Below are 16,434 nucleotides of genomic sequence, written 5' to 3'. Positions count from 1 at the left end.
TATATATATATATATATTTATGTTGTTTTTAAGTTTCTAGCCAATTTTCAATTTAACTTTTTGTTGGCTAACGAAATTTTTTGGGAGTTTAAGAGATCATTAAGGGAGGTCTTCATAATGATCGTTAAACAGGTGTGATTACGTATGTACTAGATGTTATACATTTGTACTATTAATTACTGTTCTCTAGAAGGAAAGATTAATTTTCAGATTTAGTTTGAGGATTAAGCATCTGTCTAAGAATTGCTGACTTCTAATTTATAAGTTTAACTTTCTTACCTCTGAAACCTAATATTGCAATGGATTATATGGAGTAATAGATTTGGTTTTCCAGAAAGCCTGAAATGGTATCTCTTTGGTTTCAATAATATTACAGAATAGAATGTGGAGTGTAACTTTTCTTAAACCTATTAGATTGGGTGAAAATTCTTCTTTATCAATTTAAATAAAGGTTAATGAGTACTTTTTATAATATTTGTAAATTTAAAGACATTGTATCCAGCCATTCTTTAAAATTACGAATACATACTTGTAGTTGTTCTGCCAGAAGGAGGCTCTGAGCCCGGCCTTCCTATAGCCCTCATCCCACAGCCGCTAACTCTAACAACCAACAAGAAGTTTAATAATTCGATGGCTTTCAAACGTTTCTTCTAATCTAACTCCGAAAGAGAATTGGCCATTTGATAGAGCCACTGAGGGAATGGAGGTAGAAATGAGCTACTACTACTCTTGCATCATGCCCGGCTGCTGCCCAGTTTTTATGCTATATCTCACTGTTATTCATCATATAAATGTACATGTACATGCTCCTAGCAAGAAAATAGCATGGAAAGTGAATAACTCAAACAGCAAAAATTTTCTTGTAATGCAAATTGCTTATTTTTATAACCTTGTATTCAAAATTCTTTATACCCTTAAAGAGTGAAAAGCAAAAGGAAAGGTAAAGTGAAATAATGTTCACTCGCACTTTACGATGGTAATACAAAAAGTAAATATTATTATATATATAATCAAGAATTTAAAAAATCTGAAATAGAATCTCGATCCAGATTTTTAAGGCTGTTCCAGAAAATAAACATATATAATAAGGGGCAGCAAAATATAAAAAAGTACTGTGTTTCACAGTACCTTTTCCGGGTTTTATTTACAACTTGATGTATCAAGAACTTTTTTATAGTAATAAATCAGCAATGTCTCTTTGTTGAAAGTTTTATTCACAAGTTCTACGGAGTAACATTCCTATAAAGGGTCATCGAAAATTATCTACGGAGGAATATTCCTCTAATAAGTTATGCACAATTCTTGTTGAAGAACTACAGAGTAATATTCCTCCAGAAAGCTATGTACAATTCTTATGAAAGAACTGCGGAATTATATTCCTCTAGAAAGCTATGTACAATTCTCGGTAATATATTGTGGAGTAATACTCCTCTAGAAAGCTAGATACAGTTCTAATGAAAGAACTACGAAGTAATATTCCATTTTGCGAATTCTTTGTTCATTGTAATGACCAATTTTGCAACCAAAACCTATTATTGGATCGAATGTATTCTGACGCGTTTCTTACCAATTGCTAGACAAATGTATTCACAAAATTTGACTACAGATAACTATGTTTACCTGATCAAAACAGAGGGCTCATGGTGGGTGTGAGCGGTTGACAGAGAATGCCTATTCCTTTTAGGCACCTGATCCCACCTTTGGAATTTCCAGTGTTCCTTTTTTTGCCCTGTTCACAATTTAATATTGTTTATGGGATTTATGAGGTTGCTTACTGTTCGTTATCTTCACTTGTACCATTGAATCAGCTTATCTCGGAAACTACAATAGCTCATGTTCTGAACTGTTTTAAACATTATATAATGAAAATATGTGACATTTGAGTAATATACTGTTCCAAAAAAAAAAAAAAAAAAAAAAAAAAAAAGAAAGAAAGAAAGAAAAAGAAAGAAACGCGTAGTAAAATTTTAGTGATACATTAAAACAAAGTTTTCATAGTAGAATGGTGTATTGATAACAAAGAAATTTGGTAAATAATAGGTATAAAATCTGTTTGTAACAACTACATGTACATTTACTCAGAAATTTTACAATCATAGACGTTTCAAGGCCATTCCAGCAGCCTATCTAGTCAATAGCAAACGGTCCAGTTTGATATAATGTGCAGAGGGAGAGGTCGTCATTAGAGATGTGGATGACACAAATCAATTACTGTAAACCAACTTTTATTCGCGACGACTTTATTTCGCGATTTACCGGGGAAAAAAAGTTTGCGACGATTAATTTTCGCGATCAAGCCTTTTTTGATCTGTTGTCAATAGAAAGAGAGACTTTAAGAACCGGTTCGCGGCGAGAAATATTCGCGATGACGAGGCTCTCGCGAACCTCGCGAAAATTTCTCGCACACGAATAAAAGTTGGTTTACAGTAAGTGGTCCTGTGCTGCTGACGTCATATGTGAACTGCCATATTTGGCGATCATATGTTGTACAATGCTGATGTTATTTTTTATAGGTATGTTGATGAAGAAGATATGGTGCTTTATGCAGCATTAAACCCTCTTGCAACTGTAGACTGTGTTATACCTCCTTTCAGGCGCCCTATGTCCTTCCTGCTGTACATCAATCAGATACTGTATTTTCAAAAAGCGTAAATTTTCAAAAATAAGAGAAAAAAATGAACTCCAGCTTTTGATAGACTTTTTATATCTGAATGATGTGGGTCAGAAACCAACAAAAAGTGTTCTAAAGACAACATTTTAGCATTTTGCACATTCAGGTTCTCTTGTCTGTGGTCTTTGTAGAGTGGCTATCTAGTTAACAATAACATTAAAAATGACTTATTTTACTCGAATAAATCATATCTATCTAGTCCGGCTAAGGTAGCATAGTGGTAGGGTGTTCGATTTGTGATCGAGAGGCCCTGGTTCGATTCTCGTTCGCCGCGCCGCATCAAACCTCAGACGTAAACGTAGGTTGTGACTGTTCCTTTGCCAAGAGCCCGGGACTAGAATTGAAAGTCACGGATGTTCAAGATGAAATATTAAAAACCAAGGCCCCTTGTCACTGTAGGCGTTGGCATGACAATGAAACCTCACTGCTCAATGGCCCTGGGTGCCGATTATAGGTCTAAATTTGAAGCCAATGGTGACGTCTGTACAAGAGTGAAAATTCTGACATGGGACATTAAACAACATACAATGAAACATATTCATCTAAAACAACACTACAAATCTATTTTAGGTATGACTCTAATTCTTGGCCAAATTATTCGAATATAACCTGGTTTTCGTCAATTTACGCTTTATAATCCGCGAAGCGGAGTTATTCTTTATAATTTAATTTCAAAATCAATAAACAACTACATTGCTTTTTATAAGTTCAAATTACGCCGCTCAATAATACAACCGTAGCAACGGCGAGTGAGGGAATCTAGATACTGATACGTAGGCTTAGCAGCCATGTTGTTGTTTACGTTAGGTAAGAACGAGTTACTATTTGAAGTTGAAGGTACAGTTATTAAATGTGGAATTTTCCATGAACCCCGAAGACTGGACATGAGATAATTGATTCAGCTGGTTGTCGGGGGGGGGGGGTCCCCATACCAAACCAGGTTATACAGATTTAATGTGTGTTCCTTGTTGGATATTAACCAGTCAGGGGCTAGAACTCAAACAAAACTAAATTAGTTTATGTTATTCAGTGAATTATATCTATAATGCATTTCTTTTTTTAACAGTATATACTCTTCAAAAGGAAAGAAAGAAAAAAGAAGGAAATGCATAGTAAAAAAGTTTTAATGATGTATTGAACATTAAGATTTTTTAGTATAATGATGTATTGATAATAAACAATAGGTCTACAATCTAAATATCATAATTACTGAAGAATTTTACAATCATAGACAGTTCCAGGTCATTTAGGATCAATATCTCAATATCTGGTATGCCAACCCTACTATTGCAGATTCTGGGGATGCAGTTGTATTTGGCAGATATGAAGATCTATTTTGTTCAATGAATGAATCATATTCTTCTAAAAAAAAATTATGACAGAACTATTTAATTCATTCATTCATTTATTATTCATGGTATAATAGCTGTTATGAATTTCCATTTATTATTCATGGTATAATAGCTGTTATGAATTTCTTCCTTTGAAAAGTATAGTAATATTTCTAACTATGCAACCATTATATAGAAAAAAATCTTATCATAATTATTGTATATTGCATTTTATTTTGACACATTACTTACAGATATTAGTACCAGTGGTCCATTATCTAAGTATTACATTTAAGCTTTAACGCTCAAACAAGCGGACAAATGTCTTAAATTGTTCACATGTACTTCATATTTGATAGGATACCGGCCTTTACTTTTAATTATGTATGGGAGCGTTTTGATTAAATTATTTACCCCTACATGTTAATTTTTTATTTTGCAATATCAGAGATACGGTAAGACTTCTTCATCTTTGACCTTTAGTGATTTTGCAATATTCTTTCAACATCTCGTGTATTAATCTATTGTGTAATGTACGTTCTATGTTTCTAATTCTGCAGAGGGTGTGTTTATCTAAGACGTCAATGATCCATCGTTATGAAGAAAGTCATATGGCTGTTGTGCCTTAATTAAAAACAAGCATTCTGAGAGTATTGCATTAGCAATACTAGTCCCCTACCGGCAAGTGTAATCTGGTTCCCGTTAAAAATTGAAAATGCCATAATTCCGTCAAAAATCATTGAAGCGGGACGAAATACAAACTTGATCTATAACTCATCAAGGTAAAGTCACATGCCAAAAATCAGCTCAATATCTGCAAGCGTTTAGAAGAAAATTGCGGAAAACCCTTAAAAATTGAAAAGGTCGTAAGTCCGTCAAAAATCAATGAAGCGGAACGAAATGCAAACTTGATCTGTAACTCATCAAGATACACTTACATACCAAAAATCAGCTCAATATCTGCAAGCGTTTAGGAAAAAAGTGCGGAAAACCATGTGGGACAGACTGACAGACAGACAGACAGACAGACAGAGGGACAGACGGACAGACAGACGGACGGAAAGACTCAGAGGAAACCTATAGTCCCCTCCGGTTTCACCGTTATTAAATTGAATCTTGAAGAATCTCTTGAAGAATTTAATGTTCCTAAATTAGATGACACTGAACGTTTTCACTTGGAAGGTGTCATTTCATATAATGAAGCTCTATTTGTATTAAAGACAATGTCTAATAACAAAAGTCCAGGTAGTGATGGTTTTACAGCAGAATTTTTTAAAGTATTCTGGAGGAATCTTGGTCATTTTATAGTACGCTCCTTGAATTATGGCTATGAAATAGGTGAATTCTCTTCCACACAAAAACAAGGAATAATTACCTGCATACCAAAAGAAGGAAAAAGTAAATTTCATCTAAGCAACTGAGGCCAATATCACTGCTTAACATTATTTATAAAATTGGATCAGGATGCATAGCACACAGATTAGAAAAAGTTTTACCCAAAATAGTAAGTTCAGATCAAACAGGTTTTATATCTGGGAGATACATTGGAGAGAATACACGTCTTGTATATAATTTGATGCACTATACAGAATTGCATGATATTCCTGGGATTTTAGTCATGATAGATTTTGAGAAAGCCTTTGACTCCGTGTCATGGACTTTTATTCAAGAAACATTGGAATTTTTTAATTTTGGACCAAGTTTTTGTAACTGGATAAAATTTTTTCAAAACAATATAGTTTCATGTGTGTCTCAGGCAGGAATTTTATCCAACTTCTTCAAGTTAGGACGGGGCTGTCGACAGGGTGACCCAATTTCTCCTTATGTATTTCTCTTATGTGCTGAGATACTGTCTATTAAACTCAGAAATAATGAGAATATTAAAGGAATTAAGATAAATGATGCAGAGTACTTAATGTCACAATATGCAGATGACACAATGATAATTCTTGATGGCTCTGAAAAATCATTGAAGGCTACAATGCTAGAATTAGAAGAATTTTATAAAATGTCAGGTCTCAAAATTAATCAATCAAAAACCCAAATTGTCTGGATTGGAAGTAAGAAATATTCTGAGGATAGACTCTGTCTGTCTGTCTGTCCCTCTGTCTGTCTGTCAGTCTGTCCCACATGGTTTTCCGCACTTTTTTCCTAAACGCTTGCAGATATTGAGCTAATTTTTGGTATGTGAGTGTATCTTGATGAGTTACAGATCAAGTTTGCATTTCGTTCCGCTTCATTGATTTTTGACGGAATTGCGGACTTTTCAATTCATAGGGGTTTTCCGCAATTTTCTTCTAAACGCTATCAGATATTGAGCTGGTCTTTAGTATGTGACTTTACCTTCATAAGTTATAGATCAGGTTTGCATTTCGTCCCGCTTCATTGATTCTTGACGGAATTATGGCATTTTCAATTCTTAAAGGGAACCAAATTACACTTGCCGGTAGGGGACTAGTATTGCTAATGCAATAATCTCAGAATGCTTGCTTGATATTGCTTTCTAACATGTGATTCTAAACAGATCCAGTCGCCCCAAAACAGTGAAAAAAAAGAGTAACAACAGTAATCACATAAAATGAGAAGATAATAAAATAGAGATCATGCTCTAAAGTCAAATTAAACATAACGAATTGAAAACAGAGCAAATGCGGACCCCCGCCGAGATGGGATTGGGTGCCATGGAGAAATAAGCGCTCCTTGTCGACAACAGAGCAGAAACGGTTGTAGCTGGGGTAGAATAACTGGGCTTCAGTAAGCACGCGGAGGTAGTGTATTTAGGCATTATGTGTCAGCGGGCTCGAAGAGGATAAATAAGATGAGGTGATGGTATTTTCCAGGAACATTTGTATGTCCATCTAGGTTGTTTGTATAAGTATTTTAGACTTCTACGATTAAATTTCTTTTTATAAGTTATGAAACATCCATGTGAAAAAAAATTTGAAAAAGTTAGAAATTGCTCCGGAAGAAACTTGCTTTGTGCGAATGCAGATAATAAAGTTCATGTAATACCACGATTTTGTGGTCAGTTTAAGTGTAATGAGTATCAATGCACTCTGTAAAACTTTTGATGGAATTCTTTTTATCTTATCATCATATAAGTTAATGTTTAAATCTTCAATATTCAATTATGATTGTAGTTTTTATAAAACAATTTAAAAAAATTAAATACTATTTTCGAGGGCATTGGCTTTGAAAGAATACAGAAAATATATACATAACTTTCTTTTGTCAAATGCTACAAGTTGTGTGTGGCTTAAATTAAAATGTCCAGTTGCTATATGAACCCACATATCTATTTAAAGAATATCAATAACAAAATAACATGACATATAAGCGCCACAGCAATGTTCAGTATAATTCTATTTTACTGTACTGTATAAAACGTAATTTGGACCAAACGGAAATGAAGACCATACTCAAAAGCAGTTGTGGAACTGAACCTGAAACAAAGTAGAATACTAGTAAAATACAATGCATAAATTATACACATGCATACTACAGTATTTACTTTCATGCATTTTTAAATTTGTCCCCTACTTTATTTGACAAAAACACGATAACAGAGCATTAACAAACACAAACACAGACATAGAAAGAAAACAAAGAATTGGAAACGTTTCTATTGTATGTCACCCTGCACTGGCCTGTCCTTGGTTCATCACACAATAAGCTAGCGGTGTAATATTAGAGACCTGAGCAGAGTAAGCTACGACTATTTTAAAATTCTGCTATATATAAAAATTTCAGAATTCATCTTTTTTATTTCTATAACATAGGCAACATGAAGTTTACATGAAATACTTTTAGAGTAAAACATCAAATTTAACCAGAACAATTCCTGTTTTTGGATGCCATAGCAACATTGACAAAGATTGTCAAAGCGATACCCATATTTTAAAAGAAACCACTTTGTCATGATGCTAAGATCAATCCTTTAAAGTCTTAAAAAGACTGGCTAAGCAGTTACCCATGCAATCACTATTTACCGTTACATGCAACAAGTCATGCCATCTGCATGAAAGCAATATTATTAATGAAACAAAATGATAATACCCTCGTTGATGACTGATCTCTTACGCTTTTGCATTCATGAAATATGTTTACTAGCACATATCAAAAAATCGTGTAAATGAGACTGGTCAATCTCTGCCTTCACCGAAGCTAACAGTCCAGACAAATCTTTATTTATGAAATTGATTTCTAAGTTTAAATTGTTGAAAGCACATTTACAGATGGTGATATTCAATTCTGTAAAGTTTCATTAAGATAGTCCAAGCTATCTGACCACTGGCACTAGAAGTGAAAGTCACGCGTGTTGGGTACATCCTTAAAAAACTCTTGTCCCGATAGGCGTTGGCACGGTAGAGAACCCTCACTGCTTAATTGCCCTGAGTGCCAAGTATACGCGGGTCGTTCAGTAAGTAATGAACACTACACTGAGCTGAAAACTGTGTAAAAACTGCCTCTGCCAAAAGAAGATTAAAATGTGGGCGTATGTGTAAACTGTGCTTCATTACAAAAATTGCTAAAGAACCCATATGAGAGATATGGTTTTGATAAGTGAAAAGACCAGTCATTTACACTATACAGTGTTCAGATGGATAAAGCAATTCAGAAGTAAATTTCATCACCACACAGTTTATAAAGCTTTCTGAAATGAGTTAAAAATATTTCTTATGGATATGTGTCTTATTTCCTTACAGATGCCTAAGAGAAAACTCGCGTTAAATGTGCCAAACAGGTTTATACAAGTTTTCTTTTAACTCAAGAAGTCCCATAATATACGTACGTATACCTAAAGGAAGGGCCATCAATGATAGCTTTTATGTTAAATTTACACTGGCGAAATCAGGCTTTCTTCAATGAAACTCCAAATACCGGTCCCCAGAGTAATGTTCTTGCACCTGACAACGCTGCTGCTAGTTAAGCATAGAGATACAAACTTTAAGGAAATTTTTTGAAGAAAGAATTTTTTACAGATCTTAGATCTCCCGTATTCGCTAGATCTCAGTCATTGTGAGATTTTTTACTCTAAAAACGGAAGAAAACAATCAAAAGACGACTTAACAATTTCAGGTAATTCTTAGGGACTGCTATTCATCAGTGTCTTTGGAGCATCCCTAAAGACGAGTATGCTGAGGTGTTCCAGTCATGGGCACAAAGACTTTAGACACGTGTAAAGGTCAACAAGGAATACTTTGAGGGATTAAAAATATTTTAAACCTGCCTCTCCTTCCTTTCTTACTTTTAGATAACCTTTTTGCATTACTTATTGAACGACCTTCGTAGATCTATATTTGATGCCCTTCACCGGTAAATTGTGACGTTTCTACATGAGTGAAAAATTCTCGAATGGGACGTAAAACAACAATCCAAGCCATCTTCGAGAATACTATTACTAATACGAGTATCTGCGGACAAAATAAAGGAGGAACAATAATATGTCGTCCCAACTACTAAGTATGTTCCGGGTGACATAAACAAACCAAACTAAGCTAAATGATTTCAACATTTCCAAAGTACTAGTTTAATATATCAGTAACTTACCATGTCGATGTAACCGATGAAGCCCTGGTATGGCTGATACTTTTTACCAATTTCCATTGGACAAAAAGATTTAAACGTTGAAGCTAAAAGTGAATTCAGTATTTTTGTCAAATGCAAATAAATTGCCGAGATTTTTTTTTCAAATATTGAGCAAGGATGATACTATACCTCCTATTTCACCAGTGGCTTGTCTTTTATCAGTAAACAATGCGATTTCACCATCTTTAGCTTGCAATGACACTGTTATCCAGTCGGTCAAATCCTTACGTATAAAGATAAATTACCAGTATTATTATAAATATTTATCATCATCAAAAAATCGTTTAAAGGGTTGAAGGAAATCTTTTAAACAATCTATAATACCTCTGTTTATTCATAGATGAGATCTGAAAATAAACTTTTCCCCTTTTTTATTCATTATTTGCAGTTTACTAACAAAGACATGCAGCATGGCTTTGGAACAATCCTATTTTATTTGATAAGTTTATGATAGATCTTGAACACTATGATAAAACCATCAAAATGCAGTTTACCACATCTGTTAGAAGGAGCTCCATTACATCGTTCTTTCTCAGTGCCATAAAGGAGCGTATTTCTCGCCGCACTGGATTGACAGATATGCTGTATTGTGGTATACTCTCTTCGCAGGGTCCGTCAGAAATCAAACTGTAGAACTTGTCTTCGTACGGGTAATTCCGCGAGAGCTTGAAACGTACCAGAAATTTGAAAGTGACGGCAAATGTGATATAGCTCATTCCCCATACAGTGACTATCCCGTCCCCATCCAAGTAAGCGGAAGTTTGACCCGTGCTTCCAGGTTCTCGAAGGAATCGAATTGTGTTGCTGGGGAAGGAAGGCATACTTTTATCCACGGACAAAAAGGTTTTGTCAAACACGAAAGTAAAGTAGGGATTGCAAAGCTTTTCGTGTTTTTTATCTGAAAAGGAAATATTTTTGTTTTGGTCATCTTATTATTGTTTTTTTTAAAGATTGATATTGAGAATTTAAATTCGGGTCAATGATCATGTAAACGGATGCTTTTTTTTTTTTGGTTTATTTAATATTGATACCATGAACATCTGATATATGTGTTTGCTTTAGCTCTGAAGGTTTTCTTGTGTTTCTGATTTTGGTAACCCCTTTATTTTTCTTGAATGGTGGTGATTGGACCCGTCTTTCCTTCTTTGTGGATGCCTTGGAAGACAACATAAAAGATGTTTTTGTTGATGATTTTGTTGATGGATTTGATAAATTTGTCTGATGTTGCAGAAGATGACGACTTGTTTTTCTTTTCGAGCTTTTTGATAATTTTGTGTCAGTGTCTTGTGGGTTGAATCCCCCTCCCAACAAGTCAAACGAATTTGTTACCAAAGGATTGACTGTTGTGACCAGCGGAGTTGAATGTGGACGCTCCTCTATGGTTACTGGGAGGAATGTAGTGGGAGAGCGCCGTTCTGGTCTTATATCAGCTTTGGGTTGACCAGATGGGGCTGAAACTGGGAGACGCAGCGGAACGCACCGACATAGCTGTGGTATGTAATATCTTTCAGTCGGGCATAGACGTAATAATGCATAGCCATGAATATAAATGATATAGTAATTTGGTCTCTGAAATGGTTCCCTGTTACAAGCTGAAATTTGAAGGAAAATATTTTGTTAATAAAATCAACAGCTATGGAAAAATATATCAAGTAAATTATGACATCAAATGCATGTACAAGTGAAATACACATGCAAGAGCATGTGTTTCTTAAAACAGTTGAAAAAAATCGTTACATTTAACGCATTTAAAATACATGAATGTTTAACAAAACATTCAACCTGATACTTTTTAACCAATGTCACCTTAAGATGTGAAGTGCATTTCCTCTATTTGCTGGTTAAGGTGAAATCGTTATCTACCTTACTATTTACATTTTTGATGAGATAATTACTAGTATTTTACTTTATATAAGTGATCTAGAATTTTGTTTACTTCACTGAATGGAGCTATGAAATGCTTTATTGAGTAATGCATATAAGGTAATCAAATTTGTGAGATATATTTTTTTCCTTATTGATAATTGATAATTTCAGGGTTTTTTTTTTCAAGGATTTGTAAGTGTACATCTAAAGAAAACCAAGGTTTGTGTTTAATTATCTGAAGTGTTAGAGACTTTTTATTATTATTATTTATATTAAACGAGGGATGAATAGTGCTAGCTATTAAACAAAATATTACCATTGCACAAAAACTGGACGATGATATCTGGTATAATCAAAACTATTCATTTCATACAAAAGAAATTAGCGGAGGTGTTATATGTCTAGCAAAACAGAAAATTATTGTGATTATGCAAATGACATGTATTTTAGAATGAATGTATATAGGAAGGATGCTTATTCTCACTTTCTGTAGTGTTTTTCTTGTGTAAACTGCAAAGAACAGCAGGGAAGAGTGAAAACATCAGTAAAATGTAGGCGTCCTTGCCCTGTTGAAAAAAAGTAGGTTATAGTGCTAAGAACATCAGTAAAATGTAGGCGTCCTTGCCCTGTTGAAAAAAAGTAGGTTATAGTGCTAAGAACATCAGTAAAATGTAGGCGTCCTTGCCCTGTTGAAAAAAGTAGGATATAGTGCTAACATTTTACTAGTAGCTTACCTGAACCAAAGGCTCGAAGGGTGAAAATGAAAATTCCAAACTTTACAGCACATCTTCAGAATATCTCAAATCATCTTTCAAAAGGGTAGGATCGCTGCTGTGTAAAATGCATGAGTATTTCTGGGAACCAGGTTTTTGTGAAATAAAAAAAAGTTTTTTGACCCATTCACCACCTAGGGTGAAAATGAAAATTCTGAAAAACTTATTGCCTATCTACAGGGCACCACCAATCATTTTGCAAAAGAGGATTTAGCAACTGCGTAAAATGCAAGATGAGTTTTGGGAACTTTTAGACCCAAGGACGAAAATGAAAATGTAAGATGAATTACAGGAAGAAGAAAATGGCAGACGGACCAGAATAACAACAATTTTATTAAATTTGCTCAAATCATGATCCCAGGGTAGGGTGGAGTCACAAAAGGTAATCAAAGTTTTTGCTAGGAATAAATAGGATGAAATATGTGGAGATAACGAACAGTATTCAAGCTCAAAAGTCCATTAAACAATACAAATTTTGGAGTAGAGCAAACACGGACCTCTAAAACATCAGAGGTGGGATCAGGTGTCATGGAGGAGTGAGCATCCCCTGCCGATCCACCGTGTGCTCCTTGTCATGATCGGGAAAAACGGAAAATTCCATCGACAATTCAGTATGTAAATAACGGCCTAACAATTAGTATGAAAGACGTCAGTCAGCATTTGACATAATGATAAATTGTATTTGCTGAAGAGGTCAATGCATCGACCATAAAACTTACGAAATGACGACTTTAAACGAGACTGCTGATATTCTTGTTTCATCAACTTGTCAGTAACTTACCTCATTTTAGAAATTGTTCATACGTAGAGCATCCTCTTGCGTATCGAATCAATTGAGAGATATAAACCCCTTATGCAGGTGATGAAGGTATATTCCTACGTAAGTAAGGGAAGTTTATCATAAAGCTTGGTTGTTAGATTACCATTAACGCCTTTTTCTAGTAAAATATCCAAATATGAAACAGATGTGTCAGACTCTGTGGTATCTTTTATTTCAAGCTCACCGGAATATATCGTACCGACAGAAGAATGGAAATAATCATTGTTAATTGACAATACGTCGTCGATATATTAAATATCGAGTTGAAGGCCACAGCAAGTGTTTTCTTCTTTTCACGTATAAGATTTTGAACAAATTCTGCTTCATATGAATACAAAAATAGGTCTGCTAATAACGGAGCGCAATTGGTACCCATGGAAATTCCACTAGATTGTTGGAAGACCTGGTCTCCAAAAACCACATAGATATTATCAATCAGAAACTCAAGCATCTTTTAATATCAACTTTGGAGTACTTGTGTGTACAATCAACAAAACAAAATAATTTTGCAAATGACCAATGACAAGAAAAGTAAATTTACGAGTTCCATTTTATTGCAAAAGCAGCTGTTAATGATAGCAAAAAGCCTGGACTTTAATTTGTCGTGGGGAATGGTTGTATATAAAGTTTAAAAGTCGTACGTTTTTATGTTGTTGATTTTGATAAAATTTTGATTTCAAATTTTTCAAAAGTTCCTAGGAATTTTTAAGTATCCACATCTGATTTACACAACTTCTCGTATATATTGTTGCACAGTATTCCTGAAGGATCTCCTTCGCTACTGTTAATATTTTAGTGAGGAGTAAAGAAAGAGGCTTGGTAGAGCATTTACTGGAACCAGCTATGTATCTTCGCTTGTAAGGATTTTTTTTTATAAAGTTTCGGAATCCAATATAGATATGGTAATTTAAGAAAATTAGAAAAATTTAGGAAAAATCTTTAAAAAATCTTCTCAAAAACTGCGATCGAGTCATAATTAACCCTAATCATATGGAAGCATCCTTAGGTAGTGTAGATTCAAGTTTGTTTAAATCATAGCCCCTTGAGATAGGGTGAATCCCCAATAGAAAATCAACGTTTTACCAGGGAAAAACACAGAAAAATATGTTTCAAAGTTTTTTTCAAGTAAAGTAGGACCATAATTAATGATATTGACATGCAAGCATCCTCAAGTTTTACATAGGAATAAATAGACAAAAAATCATTAAAAATCTTCTCAGAAACAGCAAGCCATAATTAGCCCTATTTATAGGGAATCATCCTTAGCTAGTGTAGATTCTAGTTTGTTGAAAACATGATTTCCAAGGGATAAGGTGGACCAACAACAGTTTTACATGGGAAAATATAGGGAAAAAAATCTTTAAAAATCTTCCTTTTACGAATTATAGTTCCATGATTAGATATATAAATATGCAATATTTTACCCCTGGGCATAGGAAAGATCCAAAAGAGAATAAAAGGAAAATCGATATCATTAAAAAAAGAAATTTTCATTTGATAATATAGTCATGATTAGTCATATGAGCATGCAAGTATCCTCAGGCAGTGTAAATTCATTTTTTTTCAAAACATGCATATATGACCCCTAGGGCTAGGGTGGAGCCAATGTTCTGAAAAAAAGTAGGGCCAGGGTGAGTCTGGTGAGCGTTTTGGCCCGATGGACCTCTTGTTAGCTTATATAAAACGTAATATTTGAAAGTGTTTGACACATAAGATTTGTTCTAAGCTTAGTAGATCAATCAAATCTGGATTTATTATTTCTTGAACTCTTTATATAGGCCATTACATATAGTGCTGAAATATGTCGACAAATTAAAATTGAGAAATATTACAATAAAAAGGGGTTTTATCTTTAAAAAATATGTAGAAAAAAAAGATAGTTAATATAAGATAAATATATAGAAGAACTAGCACTTACACTTTTGTTCCTCATGCCAGGCATGTCAATGGAATACTCATAGGTATGTCAACCTTACCTGTTAATAAACAATTAGGGAGCATATGACAATTACTAGTAATGGCTAAAATACACGTATCACACCGGCTGGGACACTCTGATAGATGTAAAATCTACGCTAAAGAGTGTTTCGAACAAGATCAAGATATTTTATTGTCAGGTAATATTCCTAAAGTACAACCTATATTAGGCAAAACTTATTCTTAAAAATAAATGTAAAATGGGTAAAATCTATTTTGTTTTATGAAAGGTATTTAAAAATCATAGTTATGCAATAAAGTTGGAAAGTCTTCTCATTAAAACGGTGAATCGATCTCAAAAAATCCACAAACAATACAAATCTGTGAACAGGGCATAAAATACCGACCTGAATCAAATACCTAAGTGGAGTAAGCATCCCTTGTTGACCAGTCACATCAGCCGTGAGCCCTAAGTATTGATCAGGTAGACGGAAAATTCCGTAGTCAAATTCAGTATAAAAAGAAAGGTCTGCATATGTAACCATTGGTATGATACACGTAAGCCAAAATACGACCCAAACGGCTTTGGATTTTCAAGATTGGATAGTATTCCTTTTTTTTTTTTGGCTCGACGGACATTTTTGAAGGTTTCCCTTTTTAAAACCGTCGCTACGGGACTGTATCTCATATACACATTGTTTATGTAAAAAAAAAAACGTTGAATGTGCAAGAAAAACACCAAATTTTACAAGTTCCTTGGAGTTTTTCTAAATCCACATCTGATTTACACCACTTCTCAATTATATTGGTAAACAGCTCTCCTGAAGTTTCTCCTTCACTGCTGTTAATATTTTAGTGAGGAGTAAAGAAAGAGTCTTGATAGAACATTAACTTATTCCTGTAGCGGTAAACCCTTATCACCTGCATATAGAGTTTATGTCTAACAGATAATTCAATACGAAAGAGTATGCTCTATATACGTAGGAACATACCTATAACAAGGCACGCTATTGACAAAGAAACTGATGAAACAAGGATATCCACAGTCTCTTTTAAAGTCATCATTTTGCAAGTTCTATGGTTTATACAATCACCTTGTCAGCAAATACAATCTATCATTAAGTCGAATGTTGGTTGACGTTTTTCATACTAATTGCATTTTTTGCAACAAGCCATCGCTGGCAACTTCTGTTTACCCTCCAGGGTTGTCAGCACCATATGGCTCCCCATTTCTGCAAACTGTATGCGCCAAATGCCAGATTGAGGATCGGCGCTTACTCATTGACACTTGCTATAATACTTGATTATTGTCCATTGTTTTGATACCATTGTTTTATTATGTAATTGCCTTATAATGTTAAACAAGAATAAAGCCATGACAGATACTGCCATTCTGAATTGCTTATTCTTTCGAGATAATTGCTAGGACATTATTTAAACATTGAATTGTCTACGGATTTTTCCGTT

At 34.2% G+C, this 16,434-nt stretch overlaps 1 protein-coding gene across 1 annotated transcript; it reads right to left on the bottom strand.

Moving 5' to 3' along the window:
- Positions 1-7,421: 7,421 nt before the first annotated feature.
- Positions 7,422-16,197, bottom strand: LOC133181530 (uncharacterized). Its single transcript, XM_061316019.1, has 6 exons — positions 16,164-16,197; positions 10,623-11,183; positions 10,086-10,489; positions 9,721-9,814; positions 9,553-9,635; positions 7,422-7,445 (listed from the first exon to the last, which is right to left on the bottom strand). Exons 1-6 carry the CDS (start codon positions 16,195-16,197, stop codon positions 7,422-7,424), a joined length of 1,200 nt encoding a protein of 399 aa, XP_061172003.1.
- Positions 16,198-16,434: the final 237 nt, after the last annotated feature.

Source organism: Saccostrea echinata, unplaced genomic scaffold, assembly GCF_033153115.1.
Source record: "Saccostrea echinata isolate AGI-Se365-2 ecotype Australia unplaced genomic scaffold, CSIRO_AGI_Sech_v1 ptg000001l, whole genome shotgun sequence".
Lineage (NCBI taxonomy): Eukaryota > Metazoa > Mollusca > Bivalvia > Ostreida > Ostreidae > Saccostrea > Saccostrea echinata.
The sequence above is the reverse complement of the archived record's forward strand: the minus strand, read 5'-3'. Positions and strand labels throughout refer to the sequence as shown.

Coding starts and splice junctions, on each gene's coding strand:
- LOC133181530 (XM_061316019.1), bottom strand. CDS start 16,197: ATGGGGAGCCATATGGTGCTGACAACCCTGGAGG. Junction 9,636..9,720: donor AGCCACTGGTGAAATAGGAG/GTATAGTATCAT, acceptor ATTCACTTTTAG/CTTCAACGTTTAAATCTTTT. Junction 7,446..9,552: donor TCATCGGTTACATCGACATG/GTAAGTTACTGA, acceptor ACTTTGTTTCAG/GTTCAGTTCCACAACTGCTT.